Source organism: Caretta caretta, chromosome 10 (assembly GCF_965140235.1).
Source record: "Caretta caretta isolate rCarCar2 chromosome 10, rCarCar1.hap1, whole genome shotgun sequence".
NCBI lineage: Eukaryota > Metazoa > Chordata > Testudines > Cheloniidae > Caretta > Caretta caretta.
In genome coordinates this window covers 59634701-59651598 of record NC_134215.1, presented here as the reverse complement: position 1 = coordinate 59651598, position 16898 = coordinate 59634701, and the positions used below count along the sequence as shown (strand labels likewise).

At 38.5% G+C, this 16898-nt stretch overlaps 1 protein-coding gene across 6 annotated transcripts in view; it reads right to left on the bottom strand.

The window, feature by feature from the left end:
• ZNF280D (zinc finger protein 280D) overlaps positions 1-16898 on the bottom strand; it is a 79523-nt gene that overhangs the window by 11769 nt on the left and 50856 nt on the right. For all 6 annotated transcript variants that reach the window (XM_075133058.1, XM_075133057.1, XM_048866181.2 and 3 more), the window contains 9 exons: positions 15153-15310; positions 14500-14600; positions 14246-14392; positions 13419-13553; positions 11108-11355; positions 9660-9800; positions 7620-7682; positions 6860-6978; positions 4105-4141 (listed from right to left, as the gene is read on the bottom strand). In XM_075133058.1, the coding sequence (XP_074989159.1) occupies positions 4105-4141; positions 6860-6978; positions 7620-7682; positions 9660-9800; positions 11108-11355; positions 13419-13553; positions 14246-14392; positions 14500-14600; positions 15153-15310 (1149 nt within the window). The remainder of the gene's footprint in view (positions 1-4104; positions 4142-6859; positions 6979-7619; positions 7683-9659; positions 9801-11107; positions 11356-13418; positions 13554-14245; positions 14393-14499; positions 14601-15152; positions 15311-16898) is intronic.

Sequence of the window (16898 nt, the reverse complement as noted above, 5' to 3'; positions counted from 1 at the left end):
CATTAGACAGCTATAAATTATTTAAATGTATTGACTTCTAAAACCACATTAATTAAACAGCTTATCACAACATCACCCTGATTGATTTTCTGTGCTTATATGAGAAAATGCTACTGCAGAGATAGCAAGTAGTACATATGTCCGACAAAACCTTGTTAAGTCATCAGTTTTAATATAAAATCTAACCTTTCAAAGGCTTTTTGTTTTAGAAATTGCTTGTGGCTATATCTTCTTTGTTGATACTGCATTAAAGTCAATTTTAATCAGCTGACATATGGTGCTGTTTCTATCAGACCCAAGTAGTAATGTTATTAATCATGAATTAAATTATTCATGACCTCAGTGAGGCTTAATGACTGCTTCCACAATGTGCAATATAACTTGCATAAGAAACAGTAATTTAAATTTTATGAAAAACAGATAACACCAGAACTAAGCCTAATGTCATCCAGCCTAATTGCTGTTCTACTATTGACTAATCCAAGAAAAAACAATGTTAATAAACACCATTTCAATAATCTTTAAACATTCTCTATGGACATATCATAAAACTTATGTTTATTAATAACACCACCTTGGTAGGTATTAATAATGACTTTGCTAGTGTTATGTAGACCCATTTATGATTATTTATTACATCCTGATTTATGATATAGAATGATATATATATTCAAGGGGACCAAAGATCATACTGTTTTTTGTAGCACTTAGCATTATATTAATGTAAAACTAATTAACAATGAGAAAAACAGAGTAAATCAAGTGTTAAGATTGTGTACAATAAATGACGCACTAAAACCACTCTTTTCAGTTAGGGAATTTGAATACTCTGAAGTATTTAATCGTGAGTAAGAACACCAATAAAAAATGAAGTGGCATCCACTTAGGAAGGAACAATCAGTTGCACACATAAAAAATGGGAAGTGACTGCCTAGAAAGGAGTACTGCAGAAAGGGATCTGGAGGTTAAAGTGGATCACAAGCTAAATACCAGTCAACAGTGTAAAGAAAAAGAAACTGTTGCAAAAAAGCATGTTTTAGGATGTATTAGCAGGAGTGTTGTAAGCAAGACACGAGAAGTAATTCTTCTGCTCTACTTCACACTGATTAGGTCTCAACTGGAAGATTGTGTCCAGTTCTGCACACCACATTTCAGGAAAGATGTGGACAAACTGGAGAAAGTCCAGAGAAGAGCAACAAAAATGATTAAAGGTCTAGAAAACAACCTATGAGGGAAGATTGAAAAAGATGGGTTTGTTTAATCTGGAGAAGAGAAGATAGAGGGGATATGATAACAGTTTTCAAGTACATAAAAGGCTGTCACAAGGACGAGGGAGATCAATTGTTCTTGTTAATCTCTGAAGATAGGACAAGAAGCAATGGGCTTAAATTGCAGCAAAAACACTTTGGGATGGATATTAGGAAAAACTTCCTGTCAGGGTAGTTAAACACTGGAATAAATTGCCTAGGGAGGTTATAGAATCTCCATCATTGGAGATTTTTAAGAGCAGCTTAGACAAACACCTGTCAAGGATGGTCTAGATTAGTGGTTCTCAAAGCCGGTCCGCCGCTTGTTTAGGGAAAGCCCCCGGCGGGCCGGACTGGTTTATTTACTCGCCGCGTCTGCAGGTTCGGCCGATCGCAGCTCCCACTGGCCGCGGTTTGCCGCTCCAGGCCAATGGGGGCTGCGGAAAGGGCGGCCAGCACGCCCCTTGGCCCACGCCACTTCCCACAGCCCTCATTGGCCTAGACTGGCAAACCGCGGCCACTGGGAGCCGCGATCGGCCGAATCTGCAGACGCGGCCGGTAAACAAACCGGTCCGGCCCGCCGGGGGCTTTCCCTGTACAAGCGGCAGACCGGATTTGAGAACCACTGGTCTAGCTAATACTTAGTCCTGCCATGAGTGGAGGGTACTGGACGAGATGAACTCTTGAGGTCCCTTCCAGTCTGATGATTTTATAATATTAAAGATTTCATCCATGAACACTAAACAAGAAACCTAAAGAAAATACTACTATGTGATGTTTCCAATAATTTGAAGAAATGTATCAATCTTAAATCTTTTAGGGCCAAATTCACAAGTATGTTCTGACAGCTTTAAGCCATTCTCCTGAAAAACTCATGAAGAAGCGTTCTCTTCAAAATGGTGACTACCTCACTGTTCCCAACTGAAGAGAAGCCCAGCTCCCCCACTAGGAATATGGCAGTTTCCTGTGCTGTCAAGAGGTAAATAGGAGCACTGCGAGGAGCAACTCAGTGCAGATACAGGCCTATAGCCCGAGTCACACTGAGAACAACAGGAGATGATGGCTAGTTTGAGAGATAACTGTTCTTTGTGGACTTCTCTTAATATTAACAGTGGTTGAAGAATAAACAAGAAACTTTCAGTTATACCCAGCAGCAAAGAATGGCCACTAATTCTAAAAAGAAAAAATTCATCAAATGAAGCCTAGTCATAAGATTCTACTGAGTTTTAACTATATGGGAAATTTGAAGAGTCTGTGTTATTTCCTATTAAGATCATCAGACATTACAAAAACAGTTTTGCCAACAGGATGCAAAATTTCTTAAAGGTCCCATTTTAAAATTAATTTAACTCAAACTAATTAACAGATTTATTTATAAATCCTCAGAACTTTCTTTACTCAAGAAGTGGTATAATTTGGGGGAGGGTGTGCTGTAATTTTCATACATAACAAAAAGAGTAATCCCTTCTTTCAGTGCAAAACTTAACTTAATCTTAACTGTAGTATCTCTATAACATACTACAGATATTGAAATACACCTCTCTCATTGCAAAAAGTACACACACACACACAGGGGAAATATATGCTATAACTGAATTTTAGTTTTATTTTGTATTTGAAAACCTATAAAAATCTATTTATTGTGATTATTTCTAGAAACAGGGAATGAGCATCATACCCTAGCAGAGCATGGGAATTTAAAAAAAAAAAAATACAAATGTAGACAGCCTCGTGTATACCAAATTACACTCAAACAAAGCCAGCCACTTTGATCACAAAAGTGTCACGTCTCACACACACTAGTTCTGCAGACTAGTGTCTACACTACTCAGGGTGTCCAACTATTGGCCAGCTTCCAGAAGGTTGGCGTGCATATTAGTAGTATTATAGGAGCTTTAGTGATGGCGCTGTTAAACAATAATAGAACAACAGAATAATAATAGAACAATAAAAGAATACCATGTAAGTTCATGTAAGTTCAACTTTCATGATAAAGAGATTGCACTACAGTACTTGTATGAGGTGAATTGAAAAATACTATTTCTTTTGTTCATAATGTTTACAGTGCAAATATTTGTAATAAAAAATAATGTAAAGTGAGCACTGTACACATTCTATTCTGGGTTGTAATAGAAATCAATATATTTGAAAATGTAGAAAAACATCCAAAAATATTTAATACATTTCAATTGGTATTCTATTGTTTAACAGTGCGATTAATCATGATTAATTTTTTTAATCGCGATTAGTTTTTTGAGTTAATCACGTGAGTTAACTGCGATTAATCGACAGCCCTAAAAAAAGTAAATTTTTTTCTTTGCACATCATCTAAGAAAACTAGTGACAAAAGCACACACCTTTATCATATAAATTACCTCGGATTCATTCTAAATGTCATAACTAAATCCTCATTTGTTTAGTTCAGATAAAAATCACAATCTTCACTGTAACCCAACAAAGAACATTAAAGATTCATTAAACAGTGTTAATATTAAAAATGGGTTGAAGCAGTGTTCAGATTCAGATTAGTTTAGGCTTCAGTTCAGGATGGATCAGTGCCAAAATCTCTCAGATAATCTAACAATTTTTGCAAAATTGGACAAAAATCTTGAAAGTAGTATTCATTAGAGATTTTGTCTAAGGCCAAACCATACCTGGATAATAGGTCCTCTCCAGTTAGGATACAATCCAGAACTAAAACTATGAAGACAAGCAGAGAGCTAAGAATATTTATCCATGCGCCTCAAATACGATGAAATTCGAAGGAGCTCATATTCATAGTGCAACTTTTGACCATATCTAATTAATACAAATTAAGTTAACTACATTTTAGATGTTAACAAATATAAAAACTTACTCAGAAATGTGTTCAGCAGCTGGGCAACCTAGGGAAACTGGAATTAAAAATAAAGGATTAATTCTGTATTAAAAAATACACCTTGAAATATCATCATTAAAGATCATCCATTTCATCCTTACCCATAACAATTTTACATTCAGCAACACCACTTTGCCAAGCCCTGGGTACTAGGGTAGCTCCCCAATATTACAACCTCTTCATGAGCCATCTTGAAGAAGAATTTCTGGACAAATGTACCACAAAACCAGTGATATACAGGATGTGAAATATATCAGTGATATTTCATCCTCTGGACAGATGACCTAAACTCCCTCACTGATTTTCACCACCCATCCATTAAACTCTAAAACACTTCCACACTAGCATCAACATCCTGGACACCATGATCAGCTTCAACATTGGAACCCTACAGACAATTTATAAAAAAAACCAAACCTGGATCACCCACACTACTTTCATAGATCCAGTAACCACCTCAAACACACCAAGATATCGGTTATTGACAGCCAGGCACTCAAATACCACAGAATAGGATAGAAAAAAGTCTGGGACATACACCTTAACACACTTAAAAACAGCTTCACCAAATAAGGACACTCCACCAGAGAATGGGCCATCCAAATACCCAAAGAGAACCTGCTTCAATACAGAAATAACCCATCCTGCCCTGCTCGACTGCACACCCCTAGTTGTCACCTACCACCCTCACTGGAGCTCATTATGGGGTATCATCAAACAATTTCAACCCATACTAGATGGGGATGACATTCTGGAAGAAATCTTCCCGAATTCCCTCATCTGACCTTCAAACAATGCCCCCAACCTCTCCAAGCTCATTGTCAGAAGCAAGCTCCCCAGAGACCAGGACATACTAACTCCAAGCAGCACCAGATCCTGCCAGAACACCACCACAAAATTTGTAAACATATCCCCATTGCTAAGATGATCAACACCTCCCACAACACACCTTTCCAGATCAATTGGTCCTACACATGTCGTACCTCATCCAGTGCACAAAATGCCCAACAATAGCTACATGGGTGAAAGCAGACAATCACTACATTCTCGAGTGAACTCACACAGAAAAATGATAAAACAAAAACACCGTTTAACTTGTGAGTAAACACTTTTCACAAAATAATCTCTCTATTGCTGACCTCAGCCCTCATCCACAAAGTACTCCTAGGGGAATTCTGCACCACTGCACATGCTCAGAATTTATGTCCCCTGCAGATTTCTTTGCTTCCCCGCAGAAAAATGACTTTCTGACAGGGAAGCAAAGGGAAGCTACAAGAGCAGTCATGCGACTCTCCCCAGCAGTATGTTTTGGGGGCTCAGGGCAGCCAGGAGAGAGGTAAATCACAGCAGGGCAAAAGGCGGGACTGGGGAAGACCTGGCTAGTGGCTCCTACCATGCATCAGGCTCTGCTGCTAGTCCCGGCTGGGCTGGGCTGGGCTGGAGAGGACAGGACTTCCTCTTCCCTTGCACAGCATCCATGGCCGGGTCAGACCCATCCCCAGATTTCTCTCCCAGCTGAAGGAAGCTCTGCAAACTCTCCTCTCCATCCCCCATCACTCCTCAGCTGCAGGGGGAGAGATCCCTGAAAAGGGAGCTGCTCCCCCATCCGCCCAACCCCTGTGCATCCAGATCCCCTCATACTCAGACCCTCCCGCCAAGCCTCAACTCGCCCCACCCAATGAGTCCCACTCCCCCTGCACCTGGACCACCCCACCTAGCCCCAACTGGACCCCTCACACCCAGACCCCGCCCCCTCCACTGAGCCCAACCACCTTCACCTGGACACCCTGCAAAGTCCCATTACCATTGCATCCAGAAACCCCCAACAAGCCCCTGTGCATCCAGATCCCCCCTGCACCTAGATCCCCCACTGACCCGCCTGCACCCAGATTGCCCCACACAGAACCCTTTTGATCCACACCTGGATCCCCCCCACACTTGGATCCTGCTTTGCTGAGTCTGCCCGCCCACACCTAGTGCACCTAGCACAGAGGGCAGGGTCACAGGGTGTTTCTGGGGCACGTCTGGTCCTTGCACTGTGTCAGGGTTGGGCGCAGCCCCACTGCTGAGTCTGTGTCCTTTGGGGAGCTGCACTGTGATCTCCCACCTCTGTGCCAATGGCCTGTGCTCCCCAATGCCATGCTTGAGCCTCCACATTTATTTGAAAAATAAAATGTGCAGAATTTTTAAATATTGTGTGCAGAATTTTTATTTTTTTGGCACACAATGCACTCAGGAGTAACAAAGGAAACCTGCACAACAGGCTTCAAAAGATGAGCCTTGGAGCTTAAATTCATAACTTTGATAAACATTAAAAATCATGGACTGAAGAAAGGCACTGGCTTTATTGCTTATTACAACAATCTATAACCCACTAACCACCCCCCCATTTCCCTCCATTACTGGAAAGGTGTTAATGGACCACTTCACCTTGAACAATACATATTTCAAGGGAGTAACTACTTACGCTAAACAATCTGTTCCACCTTGTATTTAGCTGTGACACTCTGAATACATTTCAAAGACCTGAAGAAGAGTTATGTGTAAGCTTGAATGCTTGTCACTGTCACCAACAGAAGCTGGTCCAATACAAGATATAATTTCACCCAATTTATGAAAGATTAGCATTCATTTTGGGATGTAACTGCACAAGAACCACCAATAATGTGGTAGATTAAAATATTATATTATTAATATTCAATAAATAAAGATAAAATACACTACATGTACTTACCATTCTCTATAATAACTTGACAAGTATGAGTATGTCTTTCACTCAAATGTGTGGCCATCTTATCTAAGCCAGAAACATCAGTTAGGAAATCACAATTAAGACACACGACAGTAACACCCCTAAAAAGGAGAAGAAAAAAAAGGGTAAAAAGAGTAGGTAGTACAAGGCTATGAAAGATTTTCTTCTACTTGTGGCATATAAAGTTTGAGACTGTGCAGATCCCATGAAAATACAATGTACATGTATGTAATGTTTATGTAAATCAACATTATCTTTCTGTGCACTTAAGTATTTATTATTTGCATTAAGGTAGTATGTAGGACCTCTAGTCATATACCAGGACCCCACTGTGCTAAGCACTGTACAAACATAATAAAAAGAAAGTGCCATTATTAGCACTTTTATTTGAGCATTCCAAGCATTATAGATAGCAGGTGCGTGAGAGGAAGTTCTTCTCTTGAAAATTTGGCAGGGATGGGGAATAAGGGTGGAAGAGACATGTAGACAGTTGCTTTATTTATCTGCAGCTACATTAAACATTATTAGTTCTCCCACAAGAAGCTTCACTTCCCCTGCATAAACATTTTCACTTCCATGTTACTTCCAATTTGTGACAACCCACAAGATCAAGAGTTCCAAAGTTTGAACCTCAAACACAGGTCTTATATCTAATATTAACTTAGCGACTAGACAGGTATAAGAGTGTATATTAAAGAGAGAATGAAACAAAGAATAATTTGCAACTGAAAATAAGAGTTACCTTAGTTCTTCTGAATGCTTCTTATAGATCCAAAATCTTTTACTTGGACGAGCACTATGAAAGCTACAGAGAAGGAAATATAATTTTAGCTATTTTTCTATATAGAGGGCAGGTCTTTTTGAGTATAGTATTCCACATAACTACACCGTAAATGGTACTGCAAGTTGCCTGTTGTAAGACATGAAAATAAAGGACTTTTATTGTCTGTCCATGTACTGTTCTAAAGTAGTAAATTTGGTACATAAAGAGTTCACAGGTTCATGCATCTCACTCCCTGTTCAAAATACTGAAATACTACACCAACATCTTTAAAACATCACTCAGGATTAGACTACCAGTTAAATAAGTATGTCTTTATCCTTTACAAGGCATCCGTTTAGAAAACTTTTAAGTACTTTCTGAGGAATGTGGTTTTTGGACAAAAACATTTCAGTCATGATTAGCTGAAGTACTATGAAGTTTAATTTTCAAGATACAATCACTATCATAATATGGCAATAGCATAGCGCTGTCTTTGAATAAGTAGTTTGAATTTTTGTGTTTGCACATAAACAAGTAGTAAGTCATTTGTAAAAATAGATAAAACAGACTAAGAATATATTCTGAACTTCTAAAGGTTTAACTATTATCTTCATGTTTTACAGTAATTAAAATAAGCTATATATTTGTTATCAGTGTCAGTATTCCAGTTTGCTCTGGCTCCGCTATGGTTTGGAAACAAGGCATCATTTATGGACTATACTCAACAGGCTTAAACAACAGCTTAATAAATGTGCATATGAGATCTCTCTTAATATATAAGAGAGACTAAAGCCACAAGATAGCTATACAGCTGCTGGCTGCTAGCATAGAATGTTCTCCTATTAACTAACTAGAAACCAGCGAGTTTATAATATGATACATCACTTCATCCAGAAACTCAAATGGACACTGACACCACTACATGTCTGTGTGTGTAAATGGGCACAGGCATCTCTACATACATACACGCAAAATGCTGAAACATTAAGATTGCAAAGTCAAGCGCTCAGTTAGAAAATGCCAGAATTTAAGGTTGCCTAGTCAACCTTAACTCATTCCCATTGTGCGTATGCATTATATAGTCCTTAATTATATGATCACATTTTTTCCACAGTACCCCTGCCTCATTCAGTGCACAGAATGAGCAGTGCTCATTTAATGAGCAGCTATTCAACATTTTGATTTACCCTCATTGTGTGTGAGGCCCCATACCTTATTTACTGCATCACTATTCAAACACTGCACTAAATACAGAACTATTAATTTTCTCATGGGCTTTTCTATCACGATCATCACTGTAGTATCTGACTGTTTCACAAACATCAATGAATTTATCTTCACATTACCCCTGTGAGATAAGGCAGTATTATTTTACAGATGCAGAACCGAGGCACAGAGAGAATAGGGTCAAAAAAGTAGCCACTAATTTTGGGTGGCCAATTTTAGACACCAAGGGCCTGATTTTTCAGAGAACGTCTCATTATATAGCACTGCATACGTTTAAAGCACAGATCCCATAGACTTCAGTTGTAGCTGTCACTGAACTGCACTTCTACAATTCAAACACTAGGGTCTCAAGGTGGGTGGCTAGAAAATGAGGAACAAATGATTACTGACCACCTGTGAAAAATTTGGTTTAAGTTACTTGCCCAACCTCACATAAGAATTCTGTGGCAGAAGCAGGGATAGAACCCAGTTCTGCAGGGTGTCATTTCACTGCCTCAGCCACGAGACCATTTTTTCTCTTCCTGCAATACTATGCCTCACTCTATACACAGGGTCCTTATAGTCTGAGGTTTTTTTTTTGTTTTTTTTTATAGCAAGTACCAGTGCAGTGGATTTAGCCACACATCTGCCATTAACATTGTTTTGAAAATCTAAGCCTATAGTTTTCCTCAGTCCTATGAAACAAATACAAGATACAGCTCACAGGAAGAGTTAACATAATTTTATATAGGTTTAAGAAAAATACTTTAAAATTATCATGACTATAATTATAAAAATTTGAAGAGTTCTCACCTCATCATGTGATTCACATAGGCTTTGCTACAGCTAGTATTGTATCTGCATAAGCTGCAATGGACATATGCTGGAAAGTGACTTGCAAAATCTTTTATTTCTGAGTAACATTCAATGCATTTATGAACTCCCAAACGATACCTAATAGTAATACAAATGAACCAAATACTGTTAGTGTTAATATATTAAGGGGACATACTTAATATACTTAAAAAGTCTTATTTTAAAGCCCCAACAGCATTGCTTTGACAAGTAAAAAGAGGGTCTTTTTAACAATGTATTGACTAACACGATTTTAAACACCACTTAGTACCTACTGTAGACAGTTCAACACCTTTTAAAAATGTTAGCTGGTCATGGTAGAGCCTATATACTAAGTACTGTTTAAATTCGTATTAGCGCATACTTCTTAAAAAAACACTCAAGAACATTTTCCCCCCTCTAATTACAGTGTGTCATTATGATCTTAAAACTTACTCAATGGTTATCTGCAAAAGACTTTTAAATAAGTTATTTGCCTGTTTTTTGCTTCTCTAAGCTGTGTGGAAAAGGACTGGGGATCTCCTCTCAGATACCCTCCCAACCCATCCACCCCCAAAATACCCCACAAACCTTACAGAAAAATTAAATGAAGAAAGTTAAGTCTGATCCTCCATAATTTTGTTGGAGGCCCAGTTGGATGTCCTGAAGCATACTTATTGTGAGGTTTAGTACCTCAATTGAAGAAGCAGGACTGTTAATCTTTAGCAAAGGCATTTTGTACCCAAAATGTTATTCACTGAAGTTAAATAGCTATTAAAAAAAGTTTTATACAATCAAACTAAAGATCCTTTCTCTTCTCAATAGCTTAGCTTTCAATCTCTTGACTCTTCTGGAACAATTTCATTACATCTCCAGTCACCAGAGTGCCTTCTAGGACAGACAAGACCTGAATTCCTAATTTTAAAAATAAACAGGAAAAACAAACAAACAAAACCTTAAAAACCCTACAAACAAAATGATTTCTTTTTAACCTCATAAAGAAGCTAAAAGGAACACAAGCACAGCTGTATTTCCCTTTGCAGGTCATCTTTAGCAGACTCTGCCTGGAGACTCAATATTTCAACAAAATATGATTTTGTACAGTGACCCAGTGAAAAGTCTGAATTTTGTAGGAAATTAGTACTTTCCACATCATCTGTCCTGCTCTTCCATTGCCAGGAAGTCTGTTGTTAACAAAACAACAAATCACATGGGGAAGAATAAAGATAAAAATAATATCAAGATATTGGTATGCAAATATCAAGATACTAGCGTCTTTCTTATGAACCTGCTCTCCCTCTCAAACTCAACCACGTCACAAATCCCCTGTGTTCCAATAAGCTTTATCTTCATGAACTGATCTTTGCCTACTTTTTGTAAGTATGTTCAAAATATACTTTAGAACAGTATTAACTGAAAGATTTTACCTTAGATTATGCAATGCTGTATTGGCAACTTTTTTTTTTTTTTTGCTGCTGCTGCTGCTAGTAAATGTGTTTTGCTTCTTCTGTATAGTTGATGATTTTAATTTTGATTTATTTGTATTAGATTTGTTGTGATTTTTAGTGTTGGTATTTTTAGTTTTGGGAGATAACTGAAATGTGGAGGTGCTTGTGCTAAAAGATGTGGCAGACGTTCCAGATTGAAGAGGTCCAACAGAAGCTCGAATTGTAACCTAGGAACATGAAATAATATGGGCACTTTATAACACTGTAAAAATTAATGATACTAATTAGAGTTATATTTAAAAATTTTTGAAACTCCTGTTTCTATAACTCAGACAAGTCTTTCATTTGCCTTGTATATTTTGGTCATATCCCTGTAGTATAAAACAAATAGAGCAGTTTACTGTCAGGAAAATTTTGCTTCACATGGAACACAAATATAAAGAATCCTATTCAATAAGACACGTTGAAAAATATGACTTACAACTGACACAGAACAGAAGCTATACCCCAAATAGTTTACCAATTTTCAACAAAAAAAGGGGGCATCCAATAAGTAACAGAGCAGAAAATTCTAAAGTAAGCAAAAGTAATCTACTACTTAGTCTTAAACCCATGAAATCTTTGGATAATTGAGTGTGTTATCACAGAAGACTGAAGTCTGACCTGAGAGTTTACTGGAAAAAAAAAAACTTCATAATTTGCAAAGCAGTTGCCACAATTACGAGTTCTCCTACAGGGCCTGAAATGACAGTGTGGTCCAGCTGGTCAGCTTCCAACAGACCAGCTACTTCAAAGACCTGCCAAGTCCATAGGTTTTCCTCATAGGACTATGGATCTCAAACCCTCTTAGAAGTCTGTAGGAAAAAACCCTAGTTTACAGGGAAATCTTGTGCTGATTGGCTACTTGTCACTCATTCTATTTTTTCCCCGTGAGGAAGGGCAAACAGGTGACGTGATGATCCACATGCTGATGAACAGCAAGGTTCCCTCAGCACAGATAGCAAGAAGAGCTCTCCTCATCTCCCTTCAAACATGGGTCTGGAAAACTCTTAGGGCATGGCTACAGTTGCAGATGTAGAGTGCTTTGAGTTAAACCAGCCTTTGTAGAGCACAGTACGGAAAGCACTGCAGTCTGTCCACACTGACAGCTTCAAGCGCATTGGCAGGGCCTCATTTGCGGCACCTGCAGCAGCATTCGGCATGGTGCATTATGGGCAGCTAACCCAGCATGCAAATGACTGCAACAAGCTTTTCAAATGGGGGGGACGGGTAGTGCGTGACAGGGAATGTGTTGTGTGTATGTGGGGGGAGAGTGAGTGGTTTTGGGGGGGCTGAGAGCATGTCAGCAGCAGACTCTCCTCCCCTCCCTGCCCCTCTCTCACACACACAGCATTCCACACTAATGGTTGCTTTGTCTCGGAGCAGATAAGCATGTTGGCTGTCAGAAACGGAGCTTTCAAAGTGCATATCCGCATTCCTACAGTGATTCAAAAACAATGACAAGAGTGGCCACTTGACTTAAGGAGATTATGGGACGTTTCCAGAGACTGATCAGAGCACAGTAATGCAACACCTCATCCACACTGGCGCCGCGGTGCTCCAGCGGGGTCACAGCAAACATTATTCTACTCGCCGAGGTGGAGTATCAGCAGCGCTGTAGCAGCGGAGTCAGAGCGCTCTATGTACCTTGCCAGCGTGGACAGGTAGTGAGCTCGTGTGCCTGGGGCTCCTTAATTGCGCTGTAACTCACAAGTGTAGCCAAGCCCTTCTCGATCTCAGTGCTCAGGTGAAAGTGCTAACAAGGGAGCAGCAACTTTTGCTGGCTGCTGCTCTTCCCCAGCATGGCCCTGTACGTTGAGAAAGTGTCAGATATTCTCAACCACTGATCACACCCTCTCTATAGCCAATATGCTAAAGCTGTCGCTTTTCTCCAAGAAACTGAGGGGGGAAGAGAAGGGAAAAAACAGGACCTTCAACTCAGGAAAGCAGCAGGACAGACTTCTTCTAAAAAGTGGGAGTGCAGCTATTATCAACTGTGTGTATTGAGGTGCACAGACATGTACGGGGGAAGTACAGTCTTGTATAAATTATGAAGACGGGAGGCAGAATGAAATAATCTGCTTTGAGGGATGGTATAAAATTGAATGCTTTGAGCAGGGAAGATTCCCTCCTTTCCCAACTCCTCAGTATCTCCCACCTAAAACCCAGTCCTCCTCTCTAAGAAGGCTCTCTCCATTTCTCTGGCCAGGTAACTTTCTTTTTTTCTCTTTTATATGAAGAAAGAGCTTACTTTAGTTCCAGGAGGCAATCCCTCTAATTGCTTAGGTTTCCTGAATGTCCGGTGATGCTGAGTCTTGTGATCCATTTTTTCTTTGCATGTCAAAAATTGCAATCTGCACTTAGTACAACGGTATATTCCTTTTTTCTTTTAAAAATGGAAGACAATTTACAATAAGCAGGAATCTTCTGATGAACTGAAACTGCCATTCTAGCATGTCTCAAGCAATAATGACCTAAATCTTATTTTAACAAGTCACTCTTAATAATCCTAAAACCAATAATACTGTATAACAAACAATAAAATGAACACGTGCACAGTGCTTTAAAATGCAAAGCAATACATAAGCACAATGTATCAGTAGCATCTAGGTTACCAATTAATGAAATTACAAATAAAAGATAACTATAATCCTGCATCTGGTTTCACAAGAGCGAGTGTTTTGTCACTGATTTCAAGAGGATGTCAGTATGACATATCTAAGCAACGAAATGACACGTGTATTCTTTCATAGAATGTGCAGAGGTTTTTTAATATTATTGCTAACGCAAGTTACACAAAACTCCTAATACATCAATATACTGGGGAGATCTACCAATGGAATCCAATAGTTCACTTAAAAGAATTCAAAAGAAATGGTCCAAAGCTTTATACAATAAATATTTTTCCTTATTAGTATATTTACGTTCAGTATTTTAAAACATAACTCTTCTCAATGGTCACACAACCAATAAGCTATTTTTATGGGGGAAGATGTACATTAGCATATTACTAAGTTCAGTTTTGCTTTTTGGTCACATTTCTACATCATGAAGAGACAAAAATTAACAGCTACTTACCTGATGCCTCATATAATGATGCATGTATGGTGCTCCAATTTTAATAACTTTGAGGCAAAATGGACAAAGCAAATGTTTTGTGTTTTCATGTACAGTTCTAAAATGGGTTTCTACATCTGAAAAAGCTGATGATCTGTAATTGCACACCTAGAAATAAAAGTGTAATTTAACCTCATGAGATCTTATGTTGACTTCTTTGCTGAAATTTTCTTAAGAAAAAAATAGGTGTTTTAATGCTGAATACTCTGATGTACCTGGCAAACATATGGCATTTCACCTGGCTTATGATTGTCCTTCATATGTTGCAAAAGAACTTGCTCTGTTTCAAAGGATAATTCACAGATTTTACAAATAGCTGTAAAAGAATAGAAAATAGTCAAAAATGTATTAATTGGAGTTTGGGGGAAAAAATACCGTATTGTGCGTGTGTAAACTGCAATGTGTATGTATATACATGCATGCATGCATATATATATATATACACACACACACACACACACTGAAATTTATACATATAGAAGTATTAAATATAAAGACGAGACAACTGCAGATTTATTTTGCTTCTGAAACTTGCTTCAAGAGTCTGCAGTCTGGATTTCCTGGTGTGATGCAAGAAATGCAAGAAATCTGGCAATGGAGAGCCCAATCCTATTAATTTTTGTTGTTTTTAAACCTAGACTGAAACACTAATCTTTCAAACAACTAATCTGAACAAAAGCTGGTAACTAAACACGGTAACTAAAAGCGGATAAACTGGCTGATCAACTACTCTCTAACCTCAGTACTTATTCTCCCCTTTAAAAACAAAAAAACAATGGTTTCCTGCATCTTTATTTGCAAGTTACAAATCAGCAAATAGCTAAAATTTTAAGAACACAATGATTAAACACAAAGAGAACAAACTTACTAGATGACTCATAAGGGGTGTGTGTACTTTCAATGTGGCACTGCAGCTGGAAAGGTGTGGGAAACTGACGATAACAGTGCTGGCAGGTGGTGTGGCTTTCCCAACTTTCACTGCTCTGCTTCTCGAGCTCTAAGTGGTGTTTCATGTGGTTCATAAACCTATTAAAGATAGTGAACAGGTGCACAAGCTAAGTTTAAACAAAAAACATACTTGACAAATTGACATGAAGTATGTAAAGTGGAAAACACTGTTGAATAGGAGCACTTTTGTAGTGAATTGTAAAATGGTTCTTATGATTTCTAAATTGTCAAAAATTTCATAAATGGAAGATACAAATAAAAAACAACCACCACCTTTCAGCAGATTAACCGAAAGACATCCTGAACATTGAATGAAAAACACACTATTATCTCAAATATACTCTGCAGTATAGGGAATCTACAGTATTGTGTCATATTTGATTATAGTCATGCCAGACTATGTCAGAGGGACAACGTGGGTGAGGTGATATTTTTATTGGACCAACTTCTGTTGGTGAGAGAAACATACTTTCAAGCTTACACAGAGCTCTTCTTCAGGTCACCTTCAGGTATGGGGACCTGACAGTGACCTGAAAAAGAGCTCTTTGTCAGCTTGAAAGCATGTGTCTCTCATCAACAGAAGTTGATGCAATAAAAAAAATATCACCTCACCTACCTTGTCTAATATCTTGGTACCAATACAACAACAACACTGCATATAATGATATGTAGGATGCTTTCCAAATTTCAAGAAAGGACAGTCCTTGATACAAAGATCTTATAATCTAATGAAAGGGAAACAAATAAAACAAAATAAACAATCTTTACACAAGTCAACTCAATTCACTCCAAGCAGCATAGCAGAAGTGGGTTTTAAAGAGTGACTGAAACACGGACAGGGCAGAGGCCCTGCAGAGGAGCACAGGCAGATTATACCTTATATAAGGGATACCCTCCCCACAAGCATATTGTAGGAGTCATGTCCCTGAGTATGCTGCCATGAAACCTTCTGGAGTAATGGAGGGGCCATGTGCATGCCCCTAAAAGCCCACATTCCACAAACCAAAAAGTAAAAGTCATTCAACAGAACCATCCCATCCCCCTGAATTCCTCTCTACTTTCAGGAGCTTTATTTAGAGATCAGCTTTAAAGTACAGGGAGGAGGGTTCGTATGTTATTGTTTGTACATACAGTAGAATCTCAGAGTTATGAACACCAGAATGACCAGTCAATCACACACCTCATTTGGAACCAGAAGTACACAATCAGGCAACAGCAGAGACACCCCTATCTCCCCTCCCGAAAAAAAGCACATACAATACAATACTGTGTTAAACGTAAACTACTAAAAAAAGGAGGGGAGCAGTATTTTTCTTTTGCATAGTAAAATTTGAAAGCTGAATTAAGTCAATGTTCAGTTGTAAACTTTTGAAAGAACAATAAAGTTTGTTCAGAGTTAGGAACAGTCAGATCAGTTCTACAGAGTGACGCGGTTAAGACCACTAACAAGATCCCTGGATGTATAAGCAGGGGAATATTGAGTAAAAATAGGTAGGTGATATTACTACTGGATAATACTTGCATGAGCCAATTACTGAAATACTGCATCTAGCTCTGGTCCACACTTGAAAATGGACGTTGACAAGATGGAAAGGACTCAGAAAAGAGCTACAAGAACGATTCAAGGTGTGAAAAACCTGTATTACAGTAAGAGATGAAAGAAGCT